Consider the following 19,927-nt stretch of genomic DNA (forward strand, 5'->3'; position numbering starts at 1 on the left):
TTAACCATATACTGTATTTATCTTCTTTTAAAATTGCGCCAAATTCTACTCTGGGCATGCGCAGTAAGCGAAATTCGTTTAACATTGATCAACTCAATGTGGGGTTTGCCATTACACATCCGGGACACAGTTGCAGACCGTTTCTTCTACTGTTTGCTCCATTTTTTTCTCCCTCCTAACCCCGCGCAGTTTCACGTGCTCCCGCTTGTATTGTTGTAAGTGTCGTTTAAAAAACACAAGTGGATTTCAATTGTATAGCACAAGTTTCAGCAACATACCGCGAACACAGTGCTGCAAAGCTTTAGTTTCTACGACCATTATTTCAGCAAATACTTGGTTTTTATTGTTCTCGTGAAACGCGGCCGATATTCCTTTGTTTGTGAAAGGGGTTAAGCGAAGTGCCAAGGATCACAAGTTATTTATAAAACTCTTCCTGTGTAATAGTGCTGCCGTCTATAAAATTAATTGAACTTTTTGATTAATTCACATTCCCAGGATACCTATGGATGCCATTTCATGTTATTATTTCAAGCAATAAAGGAAGTAAGCTCATTAAAATTGTACCATATTCAGCTCAATTAATGCAAGTTTTTCCTGGATTATAACTTATTTACAAGACTATCAACGCTGAAATCGTACTCAAGAGATAGGCTCTTAAACACTTTATCTTCCTTGAAAATTTCTTCCCCGTTCCTTCTTCTGAGGCGTTTATTTTAATTATTTTACATCATTTAACATGCAAGTGTGTTCCATTTCCCCCGTCACCTTCTACAGAGAGATTTTTTTTTCCCACATACTTGCCCCCGAAACCAGTTGGGAGGCGACCTTGAACTGTATCTGTATGCCCACGACTGTGCTCTATTGTTACAGCTCTAATAAGAACAGCGCCCTTTCAATGCACACGGCTTTCTCAGTTTCATCGGCGGAGCATTTTTGCCCAAATTCAACAATCGTGTTTTAAATCTTTAACCAAAGTTCTAAAAGGATAAAAGCACTGAATGAAACGGGGTCAAATACTGCATCTTCACAGATCATCACATTATCAGTTTGATACCATGCGCTTATCTTTCAATTAATTAATTCTTGAATTACTATTTTTATTCACTTGTAAGCAGAACTCTGCACAGTTTACCAGTTTTACGGTTTATTTATTAACTCCTGCAGTCTAGTACTTTAAGAAAGAATATATTTTTTTTAAAAATTCATTTTAATATTATTTTATTTTCATTACAATTATTGTTATTATTATTATCTGGTATTTAGAATCGTATGTACAAGTGTTAATGTAACTAGTGTGTCTTTTCATACTTATTTATACTCCCCTATCCTATCACATTGTGTTTTATGTGTTTTGCCTAACTCTGAAAAGTTTTTACATACTGTTGTATCTGTTTTCTAAGTATAATACTGATTACTTAACACTCACTTGCAGAAATACCTGTCTGAATAAGGTTTAGAACTCCTCTTAACGACTTAACATAATGTACGTCTGACAACTCACAGTTATCTTATCAGGTTCAATGTTCCGTCTTACTTTCTTCGGGAACATGCAAGGACCTGACTCGGAACAGAGAGCTTACTAAAGCTATGTTCAATAACTGTGGGAAATAGACAGGATACACAAGAAGGGTATACAAAACCCTTTATTTTTCTCTATTTACAATAACTTCCGTACTTCGGAATACAAAGACCCACTACTTGTGGTCTAAACGTAAAAATATAAAAATAAAACTAAACTCTTAACTTTGAAATAATAAACGTGGAAGATTGGCCTTATATTAACAGGAAGCCGTATGTAGTACAGAGAACTGTGAACACTACAATACGTTTAAAGTTATCAAGAGGATTAAACCTCTGACCTGGAAGGCAACAGCAACTGAGTAAAACTTCTAAGGTAAGCGGCCTGCTTCGACTAACTGCTTCCTCTCTCTCGCTTGGCAAAAAGCCACAACTTAAGTACTTGGCGTTCGCCAGACAAACTTTGCATAAATACATTAACGCTTATAATTCTGGCCGGAAGTAGAAAATAAGAAGTGATAGTAAAGATTTAAAATAAAATAAACGTTAGTAAAACTTAAGATCCTTACAATCTAATTAATTAACCTTTGGTTAAGACTTGACATAATATAGTATTACCAACAGATAATTCTGAATTTGTATTTATTTTGAGTTTCTTTCTTTATATATATATTCTTTTTCCTAAGAAACATTGGAACTGCATAACATCTGAATTTATAATTATTTTTGTCAGACTTTATGTGAGTAATAGCATTTATTCTAATAAGTAATTATTCCCTACTATTTACTTATTTATTTATTTTTGTTAACTTCATGTACTAGTAATTTTCTGCTCTGCTTATGAATAGTTTCTGATTTTTGTCATTTTTGTTTTATGTGAGCTATGAAATTGTAAACTCTTATCGATGGCTTCTAAAGATAAGTCTTCCTCACCATCATTATTAAACATCTCCCATTCTTTAACTAGCAATCCTGAAAATGCTGACTCCTCCAGATTGAATGATATTCTACGAATTACTGATAAAATTAAAGATCTTCTAAACATCGGCAAAAATAGAAAACTTAATACCCAAGAACATAACGATATTTCTGGCCATTTAACAGCTCTTCGTCAAATAGTGGCAGACCAAGAACTTACTCTAGCGAAGCATGAAGGTACAATTTCGGAACTGAGAGAGCAACTGTTTCTTCATTCAAATACTACAGTTATTTCTGAAGTGAAGGAACATTTGCAGCAACAACAACACGAAGTTAAAAAATTATTCGAAACAAAGCTTCTAGAACAAACCCCAAATTCCTACGCCGTTGCTGCCGCCAAAAACATTTCTTCGAAACAGACTCCAAAAAGTCAATTCAGAGATCATATTCTGCTCCTGAAACCTAAAGATTCAGAGAGAACACCTGAAGATATCAGACACCAACGAAGTTCGACACTTAATCCACAGAAACTGGGTATTCATATCAAAAATATTCGTACTACTAAGTCTAATGAGCTTTTAATCGGTGTCGAAAAGAAAGCAGACTTAGAACATTTACACCGCTCAATCGTTGAAAATTCACAACTACAAGCCTCCGTAACTGTTCGTACTTCAAAACCCAAAAGTACCAAACTCATAGTGTTTAATGTACCATCTTCAGCGGCTGCTGAAGATATCAGATCGGCTTTTCTGAAAATTACATCAAATAATAATTTTGATATTTCGTGTTCTCCAGTTCACCGATCTGAAAATACAAATAATTGGATTGTAGAAATTTCTTCAGATTCTAGTGACTGTTTTACTTCGCCAAGAGTCTTCATTGGATTCAACTCGTGTTCCTTCCGACCCTACATTTCACTTCCCCGTTACCTTCATTGCCAGGGTCTTGGACATAATAGTCGAAGCTGTCAAAATCCTCCCTGCTGTTCCATCTGCGCAAAACAACATTCCAATAGAGAGTGTACCTCAAACGTAAAACTCTGTGTAAACTGTGTGCGAAGTAACCAAGAAACTGGTTCTTCGTTACCAACTGATCACGGTGCTCATGAAAGAACATGCCAGACGTACAGGAGTCAGTTCAACAAATTATTGTACCCGGACAAAGCCACAACCTCACATGTTGCCATCATCCATAACTAAAAATTCTTCAGTTGATATAAACATGCAAGAGCGCAATTTAAAGAATAACGCTTCAACTCAAGATTATAACGTGGACAGTGATGTACAAAATAATCTACCCCCAACCTTGCTAAAAAACTCGATACCATTTTCTTCAATGCGTTTTCTCCAAATCAACTTACAAAGAGCAAAAACGGCTTCTGATTATCTAGCAGAATTCTTAACTCATAACCATAAAGACTTTGTTTTAATCCAAGAACCCTATTGTATCGAAGGGAAAGTAAGTAGCATTCCAACGTCTTGGAATGTCTTTCAATATTCTCCTCAGTCCCCCAATCAACATCCCAGAGCAGCTATCATCAGTTTTAATCATAGCTGGCACCCAATTCTAATTACAGCCAAAAGAGACCTAGTTACAATCAGTCTTAATAGTTCCAACTTCTCAACTTCTTATTTCAAGTATTTATGCATCTCCCTCCGAGGATATTTCTCCTTTGCTTCAAGATTTAGAATCCATCTTGTTTTCCTTCCGAGGTTCACACATAATTTGTGGAGACTTCAATTCACACAACCAGCTTTGGGGCTACAATTCCACAAGTCCAAAAGGAAGATCCCTTGAGGAATTCTTCAATTCACATAATCTTGTCATTCATAACCAAGCCTCGGATTTACCTTCTTTCGAAACAATGTATGGGAGAGGGTGGCCAGATCTCGTAGTTACTTCCCATCACCTAATTAATTCGATTTCAAATCGCAAAATTGAAGAAGACAACTCCCACTCAGATCATAAATATATTACTTTTGAAATCAAAGAGAACTCAGAATCAGTTGTAATGAAACGTTTTGAAATTACTAAAAAGAAAGAAAAGAACATTATTAAGCAAATTCAACAATCCGCATTTCCAATGACTTCTTCCTTCCAACTAAGTGCAACAAAAGAAGATCTAAATAAAGCTACAGAAGATTTTGTAAAAAAAATCCAAGAAATATGTGAAAATACCTTTCCAATACGATCTGCAGAACCTTACTTTCATATAAATTGGTGGACTAAAGAGTTACGCGCTCAAAAGCATAAGACGAGAGCATTGAAACGGAAAATGAAATCGATTACTGAAGATGAATTAAGTCACCAAGCCTGGCTCAAATTCAAAAAAGAAAATGCAAACTACAAAAAGATGATTCTCGAATCTAAATTAAAAAGTTGGCAAAAATATTGTTTAAACAATAAAGAAATTTATGGCACCTTATACAAGATCGCCAGTAGTAAAATATTTAAACCGTCACAAATCCAACTTCCCTCAAATTTGCTTTCAAGTTCTGCTGAAATTCAGGATGCCACTCTCTCAACCCTAAATGAGATTCTTGACTCTGTCTTTCTAAAAGATGATCCAGCTGGAGATTCGCCTACTCAAACCAGAATCCGTAACTGCGATGACATTCCACAAACAGACAACGATATTCCGTTCTCAAAACAAGAAATAAAGCAAGTAATTAAAAACCTAACTTTAAAAAAGGCACCAGGCCCAGATGGCACCGATAACCACATTATAAAATTAATCAATCAAGCCCATCCTGATATAATCTGTAGTTTTTGTAATCGATGTATAGAACTCTCTACCTTTCCTGATTGCCTGAAAATTGGTAATATAATACTCTTCAATAAGAAGAATAAAAGCTCCGATGAACCTAAATCTTATCGTCCGATAAATCTTCTCCCAGCCCTGGGAAAAGTTTTGGAAAGATGTCTTATTGGTCGTCTAAAATTTCATGTTTACAGCAAAAACTTAATAAGCAATAACCAGTTTGGATTTCGAAGCCCTACTTTCAACAAGTCATGCAATTAATTAAGCTTTTGAACAAGTCAGAAACAATAAAATCAACCAACTTCATTCTGCAATAATATGTCTCGACTTAAAATAAGCTTTTGATTCTTTATGGTGGCCAGCAGTTTTACAAGCGCTGCGTTCCTTTAAGTGCCCTCAAAATTTATTTCTAATTATTCAAGATTACTTCAGAAACAGGAAAAGTATGATTCTTTACAACAACACTGAAATTGTGCGTAATCAAGTCCGAGGATGTCCTCAGGGGTCTTGCATGAGTGCAGATCTCTGGAATATCAGCTTCAACAACAACATTGCCAATCCATGGCCAGATCACTCAAAAATTGTAGCTTTTGCAGATGATGTAGCTTTAATTACAAGTGGCCGTACCAGAGACATTTTACAGAATAATTGCAACGAAACACTCTAGTTATTTAACCAACTTTGCAAAATTCAAAAACTACAAATTTCACATAGTAAATCCCAAGTCTTAGTGATCCATAAACCAGGACAAAATATAACTAAAGCTTTAGCTCTAAAAATTGACAATCAAAAGATTAAATCTGTGAACACAATCAAGTACCTCGGTTTAACAATCGACAAAAAATTCTCCTGGATTCCTCATCTACAAAATATTAAACTTCGTACAACATCAATAGCTTACTGCCTACGACATATGCATGGCTATAACTGGGGCTTAAATCCCCATATAACACGTATTTTTCTAAAAACAGTCATCTCAAAAATGGTAAATTACGGAGCCGGAATTTGAGCACAACCAATGACAGTAAGAAAGATGAAATGTTTAAATTCAATTCAAAGGCCTTTTACTCTTTGCATTACTCGGGCGTATCGCATAACTTCAAATATAGCACTTGATACTCTAGCTGGTACTCTTCCGTTATCAATCAGTGCAGAAATGGAATGCACCTATATGAAAGTTCTTCAACTTAACCAAGTCGCAGAATTCAACAACCAAACCTTTTGGCCATCCAACTATGAAAAGAAAACTAACCCCAATCTTATCCATCCAGCGCTTCGCTTCAGCAAAATAATATTCCCCACGTCTGAAGAAAATTCAAGTTCATCTCCAATTGCTTATACTGATGGATCAAAAATTGAAGGAAAAGTTGGTTCCGCAGTCTTTTTTCAAATTACCCCCACAAATATCATCAAATGGAAAGGCCATCTCCATAATAATAATAGTGTTTTCCAAGCGGAATTGTCAGCTATAAAAGCAGCAATTGAAATAGCCATTCTCAAAAATCTCAACGAATTTAGCATAAAATCTGACTCCCAAGCAGCTATTCTAGCTATTAAAAATCCCTTACCTTCCTCTCTATTGATATCCGACATAAATTCTCTTCTTGGAAAAATCCCAAACTACAAAATTCAAATTTCATGGATCAAAGGACATAGTGGCCATTTTGGTAATGATCAGGCAGATGAACTAGCCAAAGAAGCAGCTATTAATCAAGATGGTACTGAAATCATCATTCCGTGGCCTCGCTCAAATTTCAAGTACCAACTAAAACAACTTGCTTCAAAATCTTGGCAAGATTTGTGGAACAATGCTCTACAGGGAAGACGCACATATAACTTGATGCCCAATGTAAGCTTAGCATCTCTGAACTCGAATCCTTCCCTAAATTACTTAAATGTTATAACCAAATGTTATAACTTTAATACTTAAATCTTATAACTTAAATGTTATAACTTTAATACTTAAATCTTATAACTTAAATGTTATAACTTTAATACTTAAATGTTATAACTTTAATACTTAAATGTTATAACAAAACATGGACCCTTCCCCACATATTTCTACGCAAGAAATTTGGCAAATTCTGACATCTGTATATGTGGGGAACAGGGAACTCCTGATCACTACGTTTTCTCATGCCCCTTAACTGAGGATATTCACATAAAATCCCCAAGAATTGACCTCCTGGCATTCCAAAGATTTTTAATTAAAGATAAACATCAATATCCAAAGTTTCAGAAAATTATGCAACGACTCTCTTCCTACGGCCTAGATCTCTGTCAAGTGTAAGTCCATATATAGTTTAAACTTAGTGAACTTTTACATGCTGTGATTATGGACAAAATGGATCCGCTCGTGAACTTTATAAATTGCAGTAAACCAATATATCTGAAATAACCCATGGACACCTACCTCTTTAGCATTATTATAACAATTCATTTAACATTGTATTGCCAGTACTAATTATAATTATCGCATTATGTTTATTTGTTTATTAATTATGTTTATCTCCTATTTTTGTTGCACCAAATCAGATGTTCAATTTATCTTGTGAATCTCAAATTGTATTCCTACTATTTTGTAATCTACTTATGCCCTACACCATTATTTTTAATAAATACTGGATGCGAGGCGTACTGTCGAATTGCACGATGTACCATAATAGGCAAACTTTAGACCTTTTGAAAAGCTTCATTTTATGCAAATTCTTATAAAACTTGCAATTCCCCCCCTTTTTTTTTCTCTCAAAGAGTTAGTATGGGAAGGCACTAGCAGTTGACCTATGGTACATCGCTGGTGTCCTCCCTACTTTTACTTTTACCTTTACCTTTACCTTACTGTTTGCTCCGATTGGTTAAAACAGGAAACGTAGGGTTACAGAATCTTGTGCTTGGCGACTTTTGCTTTATTGCCTTTACTATTTTTATATGAGCGTGGTGTACTGAAAAGTGTGCGAAAGCCAGCGGAGAAACCGCGGCTCAGCGGTAACGAGCACGGAAGAAATTCTCGAACTTCTACATCGTGGTTCTATACCCCTTCTTGACTTTTACAAACTCTGCCCTACACAGATTTATTTTTCTCCTAACTTTATTGAATGACTTTGTCATTACTGATCTTTTCCCCTTCGGTTGCGGTGTTAAAAATTTAACACCTTTATTTTCTCAATTTTGTTAATGCTAATTTTTCTTATTTTAATTTACTAATTTGTAACTCTGTAGTAGGTACCAAAGATTACGATCCAAGATCCCGAAGCGTTTCAATAGAAATAGCGCATAATGGAATAAAATATAATTTTAGTTATAATTTAAGTAAAAAAAAAAAATAGGTATCCAAAGCCCTTAAATGTTTATTAAATATTTTCATTTGGTTTATTTTTTAATATTCCTTTATTTGTATAAATTAATGCGCTATGGAAATTTACACAACACACACTTTCTAACAGAAATGGCGAAAAAGTACATATACTATTTCCATGTAAACATTTTTCCTTGCAAAACAATTATCGTATTTTAATAGTTTAAATTCAAATACAAATAAACTATTAATAAAACCAGTAGGTTATTTAAAATATATTCTACGCAATTCCCCTTAGCTTTCATTTATAAAATAAAAAATTATCGAATGAAATAAACGCTGTTTCTCCTCGCTTTACTGAAAGCCCACAATTTTAATGTTTGGCATTAATTACCACGCCTAGAAGGCGATAACTCGCTATTCCAAATGTGACGCCAAGCAGATGTTTCATCCAATGAGAGCAGACCGTAGAAGAAATGGTCTGTAGACTTTGTGAATATGCCAGCTGCAGACGGAACATTTTTGGCGAAGTTTCAGAAAATCCCGCGTAGCCGCGACATCGTTTCCGTAGCCAGGTAGGACCTTCTATTCCACTGGAGCTGTTTCTTCTAGGAGTCCTTCCCTTTAAACCAATGCCACTAGAATCTCGTTTCTCAGAAAAGTCCCGGCTAGCGTGGATCGTCGCTAGATGTGATAACCTTTTTACAGGCGCACAAAATTTCAAATGATATTGAAAAGGAACCTTACTTACAATATACCCTACGTATGTTATAACTTTCCTTAATTTTATACAAACGGTGTTTAATATTTTGATATTTTTTTATTCATAATATACTAATGTCTGCCCTTTGAAACACACTGATAGTTTGAATTGAAATTATCTTCTTTCTTAACAGAGAAGAATTTTTCTTTTTTCTTGACAGGGGTAATTATGCTTTCATATTGCAGCTTTCATTTTGCTATATTTAATATATTTATTTATTTTGTTTTAATTAGTTCTGTTGAATTTTGAAGATAGTGATGTACTGAAATTTAGTTATTGAACGGAAAAGTGACAAAAAGTAATATCTTTTTTTTTTTTTTTTTTCACTTACCATATCCACTATCCTTCTGAGATTAACTGGAGCAATACCTCTCTGAACATCTTGAGTCCTCTGTATGAAGTCAACAACTGATTTTCCGTTTATATTCTTCTTCCAATTCTTCATGTGTTCTAGGAAAGATTTTCAATGATATTAGAATTAATTACACTTTTCTTTTAACAGTATATACAAGTATTTAAATGAAATGACAACTGTCGAAAATAATAATAATAAATAAAAAAAAAAAAAAAAAAACACCTTTGAAAGTTATTAATCAATCTACTGCTAAAAATAATTATTAGCTGAAGTTTGTTAATAACTGGAGTACAATTTTCGTTTTATGGTATCTACACGAACAGGAAACCATTACTTGAAGGTTACATTTACTTGAAGGGTTATCAAAACACCCTGAATGATATGTAAGATCATTCGGAATTCCTTTATATATTTTTAAGAGAGAAGAATAAGATGAAAGAGAAAGAGAGAAACTATGATACGTAACTAAACTTTATTACTCTAAAATAAACTCATTCTTCCCCTCCCAATCCTTTTTTTTTTTTAATTTTTTTTACATCTTCCACAAAAGCTTTGTGATTCAGTTTTCTGGTACGGCAGACATCTCTGCGTAATTGGGAGGACTGAAGATTTACTCGGACATATTGAAAAGCTCGATGAATTAAAGCAATGCCAATTACTTTTTTCAGTAAGGTAATTGTACAGCCCTCTCTCATAGGAACCATTATAGAGACCATCTGCGACAGTATCTCAGAAAATATTTGCATAAAGGTAGAGGCCGTTTTCCAGACTATATCAATCAATTTTGAGAGTAATATAGGTAAGATGCACAACAGAGAAAGTAACGCATTGAAGCATTGGCCACTATTGTCTTCGAACTTAATACCATAATTTTTATTCTGGTGGAAATTCTGAAGTATATTGCCATTGTGCGTCCGCTATCTTCAGGATCTTCGTCATCCGTCACTGATGCTGTGGCTCTGATCGATTGTGATATACTCGCCACAGTTGAAACAATTATTGCAAAGGTGTCTGCCATATTAACAAAGGCACTCCAAATGTCCTCATACTTTGTGAAGTAGTTAATAAACTAAATATTTCGCAAGACTTTAATTAAAGATCTGAATTTATTAAAAGAAAAAATTTTTCTGACAACCATTCCCCCTCCCCTCCTCTCTCTTCGAAATACTTGTTTTATGACGTCAGATGGATAGCATGAAGTATTATCTAATTTAAAAATTTACACACTCTTTTCTGATAACAGCGCAAAGGTAGCTCGATATTCATACAGTATAATCTAATGGTAATTCCATACGTTGGTTCATTGCAACGTTTTAATAATGTTAGGTTTTCCTCCATGTCCAAATCATGTCCCAGTATCATCATTTCACCTCCGCCCCCTTTTCTGTTGGGTATTCAGTGGTCTATTCAGTGGTCTATTCAGTGGTCATCAGCATTCATCAGCTTTCTGGTCAAACCATACCATTTATATTTCTTACCATCTGGTGCAAATCGTTCATTAAGACCTGCTAGCATGAGGACAGTCTAGAAAAGGAATGGGCCAATCCGGCCCGTCGGAAGGTTCTATCCGGCCCGCGGGTAGAATTTAATTTGCCAATTCGAGGCAAATTAAGAGAAATATATATTTATGTATTATATATCCATCTCTTTTTCTACTTTGTTAAAATATTATTTTTTCTTTCCTTTTTTCAAAGGACTAATGATCTTTTTACTTTCTCTATTTTTGTTCTACAAAACATAAATCGAGGGAAATAGCAAGCACAGACAGCTTTCATTCGTTAAAAGCGGAAGTTCTTTGTTAGTTATAGCTGCAGATTGGCGCCAATAAGCGTCATCTCTATCTCGGGGAGCAGACATATGGGAATACAATGTAGGTGAATGAGACCTATTAGAAAAAACAATCTGTTTGCTGGGCAGCTAGCTAAACACTACTTATCTCATTTCTCGAGGTTAAATTTAGTACCTTCAGGAACTGAAGAGAAACTTAAGAATTATGAAGATGGCTTGAAAAAAACTGCATTTTGAGTTCGAACGAAGATTTGAAGATTTCAGTGCCATTCAAACAGAACTGGATATTTTTTACCATGGCATTCAACGTCAGTGAATGCAGCAGTGAGTGAGAAGCAGTGAGGTCAGATTTGCAGCTTGAATTAATTGAGTTGCGATCTAACAATCATCTCAAGCAGTTATTTCTAAATATGCCAAAGTACAGAGTTTTACAAATCATTATCGAAAGTACGTTTTGCAAATTTTAATATATCACGCCCAGAAAATAAGTGCTTTGTTTGCTTCATCTTATATACGTGAACAAGTGTTTTCAACTATAAACCTAAGAAAGAATTATTTCAGTAGACTGACAGATGAGCATTTAGCCTCGTTCCTTAGAATCAGTACATCTCACATCGAACCTCAATATAAAGAACTTTTAAAAATTAAATCTTAATTTCATTCATCTTATTAATATATTTAAATTGTAATACTTATATATTGTTTTTAAAATTTTATAAAAATGTATCTTGGCCCGCCAAACCTTTTTTTTTTTTTTTTTTCGATTTTTGGCCCGCGACCGAAAACGTTTGCTCATCCCTGGTCTAGACTGAAGTTTTTTTACATCTGCAAAACAACCATTTTATCATTTATCCAAACATGTCAACCCACCATTTTCCTATTTCAGTGCTTCAGTTTTATGTTGTTCTTTCGCAACATTTCCTTTAATGTATATAACGTTTTTATTTAGCGCTTATTGGCAATTGCTTCATGCGATATTTTGATTTGACATGGAGAAAGTATTCAGTGGTCTATTCAGTGGTCTTAACCACTTGACCACTGGTGAAGCTGAATTGGATTGGATTGCAGCAAAGCATGCGAAAGCTATCTATTTAAGAGAAGGAATGCCTTCGTAAAAAACATTTGAAAGAAAATTGGCTTGTATTCACGCTACGCATTGGGAAAACTTTGAAAACTCCTATACATCCAGCACATTTACCAAGATTCGAACTTAAGTCAAATTGCCCGAGTTCATTGGTCTTACCGTTCGGCCTTTTTTGGGCTGGGAAATAAGCGAAGCTGATGAAAGTATGCCAGAAAGGAAAGAAGAAATAAAAGTAAAGACAAACAACGTTCCAAAAATCTCCCAAATTATTTTATATATAGGTAGCCAATATAGTTTATTTCGCAGAACTTCATAATTAAAACAAATCACTGTCAATCTTTAGTAAATACAGGCAACTGTTACAGAAGCTGGAGGAAAAAAAAAAAAAATATAAGATCCTTAAGAAGATATATCTTTTAATGCAAAAGCAAATGGTTGAAAAATATGTAAATAATCAAAGAGAATTTTTAAGTGAACAGTAATGTACATTTTTTCTTCCATGAAGATATCTTTTACTGAAAGCTGCGTAGATTGGTAAGGTGTTGAAGTAAGAGTTGAACAACATGGAAGTTCAATGGAACACAAATATCCATAGCAATATTCGTTTTAAGAAGTTCTAGTATTGATACAAACCTTGAAACTCTTTATTTGGAAGAAAAACTATTGCAATATTGGGAAAAGGTGCAATGAGGGACAAATTTATTTGCATTTCCTGAAGAAAATTGATATTTCGGATTATCAACTAAATCTAGTGGAAACTGCAATACAGAATTCGAGTTTTTAGGTGAATTTTTAGCATCTCATTTACGAAATTATGGCTCAAAAGGAAAAGTTTATATAGTATTTATCCCGTCTTCGTCGCATGTCTTTGTGGTGTAGTGGTCAGCACACTCGGCAGCGCGTATTCGAGAGGTCCGTGTTCGAGTCCCGGCAAGGGCACTGCTCATTTTTCATCTCTCCTGCTTTTAAAAAAATACCTATGTCTTTACAAGTTATTTAATTTAATTAATGAAATGATAGGAAGATATGGGATGCATTTTTAAAAATGAAGGTTAGAAATCAAAGCAATATGCCATGATTGTGAAATCCACACCGTATATAAAGCATGCTTATCAATTTGTTATCATATTAAGCTATCTGTTAGATAATGGTCAATGTGTACTGCGTTCCTTTGGCTTTTTCCTGTGTATCTGCATACTGGTGCATCAATGGAAACCGTGCTACTGGACCAACTAAACTTTTCAAGTACAATTATTAAAGACTGTAACGCAGCAAACATAGCTTGCCAATATAACTGCCCATAAGGCAGAATAAAATAATATAATGAAACAAAACATTATGTGCCTTGCTCAGCACATTCACTTATTTTATTTTGAAATAACCGCTACTCGATGTTATCTACAAATAACAAATTTGTATTTACTTGAAAGAATTTACACACTTTTTCTGAGTTATCTAGTCGTCGAAATGATTTGGAATCTATTTGTGACAAAATTTGTCGCGAAATTGATAAGAACTGTTTTTTATTTTAATTGATTATGGCAAAGCACAGTAGGGCTATCTGCCTAAGGGAAGGAATGCTTTCGTGGAGGACTTTCTAGGGTAAACTGGCTCGTATACACATTACACATGGGAAAAACCACGAAAACGCCCATGCAGCCAGCTCATTCGCCAGGACTCGAACCCAAGTCAGAATTGCCAGTGTTCAGCGATTTTACCGTTCGGCCACTGGTGAGCACTGATAAGAAGTATTAAAAAAAATATCCAAAAAACTCACAAATTTTTTAAAATGCAGAATTTAAGCTTTAAAGAATGCATCGAATTATACAATTGATATAAAAAACAAAGGTTTTTATTCAATGACATTTGTACTGAAGAATTAGACTATGAGTAGATACAATTTATTTTAACGGCGCGAAAACATTACTTGCGGCTCCCAAACGGGATGTACCAGCTCCTAAAAAATTAACACTACATCTTCGTTTACTAATACAGAAAGATTGTTCAAAATTTACTTAAATTACTTCGTTTACTAATACATAAATAGTGTTCAAAATTATTTAATTGCTGTAAGTATAGCAAAGAAGAGATATCTTTCTCTAATTTAAAATGATTTAGGAATTTATCAAGAAATTCTATAGGAAAGGAAAGGCTGCGAGGCATTATTGATCAGTATTCTGAAATGAAAACTCATAAATGAGAAATTTTAAGTTTTTAAACACTTCTCATAGCCTATGGTTGTATGTATTAAAAAATGTTTTTATTATATCAGAAATTCTTTTATAATACAATTATTATTGTATTAGTATTTGCATGTTTTATAATTAAAAAAAAAACTTCAAGTGACATTAAAGATTTCAGTGGAGGCAGTTTTTATAAATGAGACCCCAGTTCAAATATCTTTTATAGATTTAGTCCAGCATTGCTTAAAATTGGTTTCTTTTCAATCCTTTTATTTTTGTAATAATCCTACTTCATTTTTTCATAGTTTGTGTAACATAAATGTGTCGATTTTATTATAGAGTATTAATATCCCTGTAGGATTCAGTTTTAATAGGAAAAATAACATTTTTTTCTAACCTCTTTCTTGTTCAGATTTCTATCTTTTGGCATGTTAATGCAGCATACCTTTTAAAAACAGAGTATAAATTGATTAGCTTCCTATCCACAGGAATAAACAAAAATTTGTGGACGATATCGTTTACAAGTTTTCTGAAGTATATTTGTAATGTTCTACAGCTTCACTGATTTCGACTTTGCATTTTAAAAAACGTAAACTGCACATTAATTGTTACCCAAAGAATGCCTTTATTTGTCAGTATTTTTTTTTTTTTTTTTTTAAATTTTCATTTCACTCTGCTAATACAGGGCGGGGCAAATAAAAGTAGCCCTGAGATCAGAGTTACTCTGTTTTCCGAGCCACTTTTGTTTGTCCCACCGTATATAAACTACTTATGAAAGATTTGAAATACTGATAATAAACTTGCTAACATTTTTTTTTTTTTTATTTAGTTACTTTTTACTTCAGTAGTCGCGGTGTTAATCGTTCAAGTTGGTACATCTTAATACACACACTCTGAATTCGTTAATTCACCTATTATTAAAATGCAAAGAAAGTTATTAATTTTTACTGGACCTTCAAATGCTATAACAGTTAAGCTTGAGCTTTTAATTGTAATTCTATATTAAGTATTACTGATCAGGTTAGTCAGTATTTGCTATTCAGATTCAGCTGTAATGCAGTCTTTTTTTATGTCGTTCCTCTTCTCCTCCCTAAGATTTATGCATTTATTTTTAGTTTAAAGCAGCAGGCTTGAGAATTCTGCCGTTGCAAATTTAACACAGCTAAGAATAAGCTTAAAATAAGCTAAGAAAAAATTACATTTGCGAAAAGTCACAGGGTTGATGAATTTTTCCCTTACTTTCAATGATTTTAATAATAATTTCCCTTGTTCCCTAAAAAAATAAAAAGAAACTTTATTAACAGACATTGCGAAAAAAAAACTTGAATTATGAAATATTTTTCTTGTGGAAGATCATTGTGTAGACCGAGGTGATGTAATAACAGAGAGTAAATAGATCATTTCAATTACTGCGAAATGTAAGGTAAAATAATAAGATTTAGAGGATAAATATTCATAATAGTCATTTATAATTAAATAACAGAAAAATATTAGGTCAGAAATGTTACGAAACGCGGAGGGACTTTTGATAGATATGTCCCTGAAATAAATGCCGAAATGTTTATTACAGAAACACGCTACTCTTTGAAACCATATCAACTAGGTCACATGCAAGTTACTGATTGACAAGAAAACAGATGGGACAAATATGGGACTTGAAATCGTCTGCCAGATGAAGACGTATTGTTTGCACAGTCTTCTATTATTCAGCAGATTGCAATAACGGCAGAAAGTTTGATGTAAAAAGATATTAAAATATAACGCAAACAAAATGAGCAATTACGTACCTCGTCGTAATCTTATATGTAATACATTTTCTTGCTTGGATTAAATTCCAGAAATCTAAGAATAAAATAAACTTTAAACGAGTTATAAATTCAAAAAATTAATACGTTATTTAGTGAATCTGTAGATTTCCAAAAAACATAACCAGATAAAAGTCGAGCATGATGTTTTATTTCTTTTAGCAGAATGTCTTCTTTATCCGACTAAAGCGTGAGGAAATTTTATGTGCACTTTTCAATTACAGAACAAATCAACTTTTATTCAAAGATTAAGGTAAACAAGTAATTCAATAAAAAACATATTTCGCCCACTTATTCTATAAAATTTCAGAATAATTATAGTCATGTATGTATGCGTCCCTATCTTTTGCATGATTCATATACCAAAGCTTTGCGACGGTGACTGTCAATAATTATGTAGCCGCACAGATACTTGAAATTTCAAAGAAATAAATTAATATAATTTTACTTTTATGATATTTGTATTAGATTAAATACTGATTCAAATTTCTAAAATCTCTCAATGCCTGTTGATATGATTTTACGAGGACCAATATATATAATATGAATTCAATCAATCTAAATAGTTTCTGATTAGGATTAAAAATAATTGAAAGACTAATTTTCTTACATTTCTATAACTGGTTGATTACAGGACTTCCCCCCCCCTCTTTTTTTTTTTTTCTCTTTTTAAATCGTGAGTGAAGAGAACGGACGCCCTGTTTTCAACCTCTAAAAATTGCGGTAGTAAAGAAAACTACCCTTTATTTCTCATAGTAATAACATAAACTACCACTCAATTATGTAGATGAGAGTTCATCAAGAAATCATATCGTCGAGGTCGCAGTTCCGAATTTCTCTATGAACCAAAAAATTATTGGTATTATCAGCTCCAAGCGTCTAACTGCATGAAGCAAAAAGGATTCAAATTCCAGCTAAGCTATAATCAAAGCTATGCAAATTGAAGACCTTGGACAACAAAAGAAATTTTTTTGGAAAGTAAGATTTGGTTTGGTTTGGTTTACTTAATTATGGCAAAGCACACTAGGGCTATTTGCCTAAGGGGAGAGATGCCTTCGTGGAGGACTTTCTAAGGGAAACTGGCTCCTATACACGTTACACGTGGGGAAAACCACGAAAACGTCCATGCAACCAGCCCGTTCGCGGGTTTCAAACTTCGGACCGAACTACCAGTGTTCAGCGACTTTACCGCTCGGCCGCTGGTGGGCCCTTTTGGAAAGCAAGAAGACGCCATTGTACATTGCGGGAGGGGGAAAGGGGGCAGTTCTATATCTCCCGTTCTACTGCACCGATTGACGAAATTCAAATTTCGTTTTTCATGTCTCGAAAGCACAACTTAGGATATATATTAAATTTATATATAGCATTGTTCTATCATAGGCATTTTGACACAAAATCGGACTTTTTCTGAAATAACATACCAATTTTTTCCATATTTCGATTTTACGATTCAAATTATGCCTAGATGGTAAATTTTGTAAAATTTGGTGCGAAATTAACGGAGAAATTCAAAGATTTATCTTTGTGCAATTTTTTTGTTTAGCGTCAAGAATAATTCACTTGGCAAACTTCTTAATATATGGCAACCCATTTTCCTTTCCCTTCCATTATGCTGGAGCGTAAAAAAAGGCATCTCGTCCCTACCTTTCTACATTGTGCATGAGCGAAAAAAAAAAAAAAAGTCACATCATTCCTACTCTCAAATAATTTTAGTTAAGTGTCTAAACCACATTTGATGTTTTATCGCTTTCCACAAATATGCCAAATTTCAGAACGCGCCAATATATAAATTCACGTATATCTTCGGAAATTTTGAACAAAAAACTGTAATTTTTTGCAGGTATGCTTAGAAATACGTCTACTTTAAAATGATGGTAAAATTTGTATAGATTATAATTGAAAATGTTTTTCGAAAAATTTATAAATTTTATTTAAAAATACAAATTTAAAAAATAAATCATAAAAATGACGAATTTTATTTGGAACGAACCTAAATTTCGAAATGTGAAAGGAAGAATCAAATAAAAAAAAGGTACTAATAAATATATACCAAGCTCAATTAACACTGAGGAGCTAATTTTTGAAAAACTACTCGTGCGATTTTTAAAACTTGGTAGTTTGGCGTAATTTGAGTCGTAGAATGAAAAAAAAATTGGTACGTTATTTCAGAAAAAGTCCGATTTTGTGTCAAAATACCTATATTAGGACAATATATAAATGTAATATATATTCTAAGTCGCGCTTTCGAGAGCTAAAAAACGCATTTTTTATTGATTTTCGTCTATCGGCCCAGTAGAACGGAAAATATAGAACTGTCCTTTTTTTTTTTTTCCTGCGCAGTGTACTTGGCCGAAACGCTTCCTGCACCAGATAGAATTTCTCTTCAAATTCTTCTTCAAAACTTGATCAAGTGATGGATTTTCCGAAATATTAACATTCCTGGTCTTAGTTTATTTAGTTCGAAAGATTTCAAGTTTCTTTAACTCGAACAGGAATTAATACGAGAGAAAAGTAATGGTATGTATACTGTTTTTCTTTTTTCAAATACCAAATTTTCACACACGTATAACTAACAGTGCATTTCATAGTTAATTATGTTTATGTCTCTTGTAAACATATCTTGAACTCATTTTTATTGTAATGGTTCTATCACTGGAAAATTTATTTGAAAATATAAAAGCAGTTTTTTGGCTCAGTTAACAATTCCTTTGCTGCTGTTTGAAAAAGACCACGAAATTTTCAACAGTTTTTTACAATTTTATATTCTTTAAATTTTGTAATTTAAAAAATGTTTGCATTGTCTTTATATTTTGAATTTTTATTAAATTTTAATTTGTGCATTTAGATAGTATTTTGTACATTTTAATCTGTGCATCCTTTTTAGGGAGTAGCCTACCTTATAAGGTATTCTCTTGCGTCAACACTCTTGCGTTATGTTACAGACACCATTCAGCCAGTAACTGAATAAGATTTGAATTGAAACCAGAGCCCCTTATCGCTCTCCTACGTTTCTTCTGAATGCGCTGACACTTTCCGCACTTTCATATTAGTAGCTTACCTGCTACTAATACGCTGTGACCCATTTCTCTCTATCATCCACTGTTATGTCTTAAGCTGTACACTTCCAAAACTGTGGGATGCATATTGCATCCATAATGATATGTGAATCAGAGTATGCATCTAAACAATTAGTTTTTCCAGAATAAATCTGAAACGTAGTTACTATTCAGATTATTAATCTACGGCTACGTTTGTCAGTAAGTTCCTTCTTTCTACCAAGCAGTTATATAAGATAAAATTATATATAAGATAAAATTAGAACTTTTATTTTAAGAGCAACTAAATTCATTTTTAATTTGCTTGTTTCTTCTTTTTATTTTAAAGGTAGTGAAAAAAAAGACTAATTAGTTTGTGCGTCGTCCCAAAATTAATAGCTATCATAACGCATATACGTAAC

At 33.4% G+C, this 19,927-nt stretch overlaps 1 protein-coding gene across 2 annotated transcripts in view; it reads right to left on the reverse strand.

Moving 5' to 3' along the window:
* LOC118196160 (H(+)/Cl(-) exchange transporter 5-like) overlaps nt 1-19,927 on the reverse strand; it is an 81,731-nt gene that overhangs the window by 20,896 nt on the left and 40,908 nt on the right. For both annotated transcript variants that reach the window (XM_035367577.2, XM_035367578.2), the window contains exon 18: nt 9,587-9,705. In XM_035367577.2, coding sequence (XP_035223468.1) covers nt 9,587-9,705 — 119 coding nt within the window. The remainder of the gene's footprint in view (nt 1-9,586; nt 9,706-19,927) is intronic.

The sequence above is a fragment of the Stegodyphus dumicola genome, chromosome 3 (assembly GCF_044657685.1).
Source record: "Stegodyphus dumicola isolate Sdum_Otavi_A_Nest chromosome 3, ASM4465768v1".
Lineage (NCBI taxonomy): Eukaryota > Metazoa > Arthropoda > Arachnida > Araneae > Eresidae > Stegodyphus > Stegodyphus dumicola.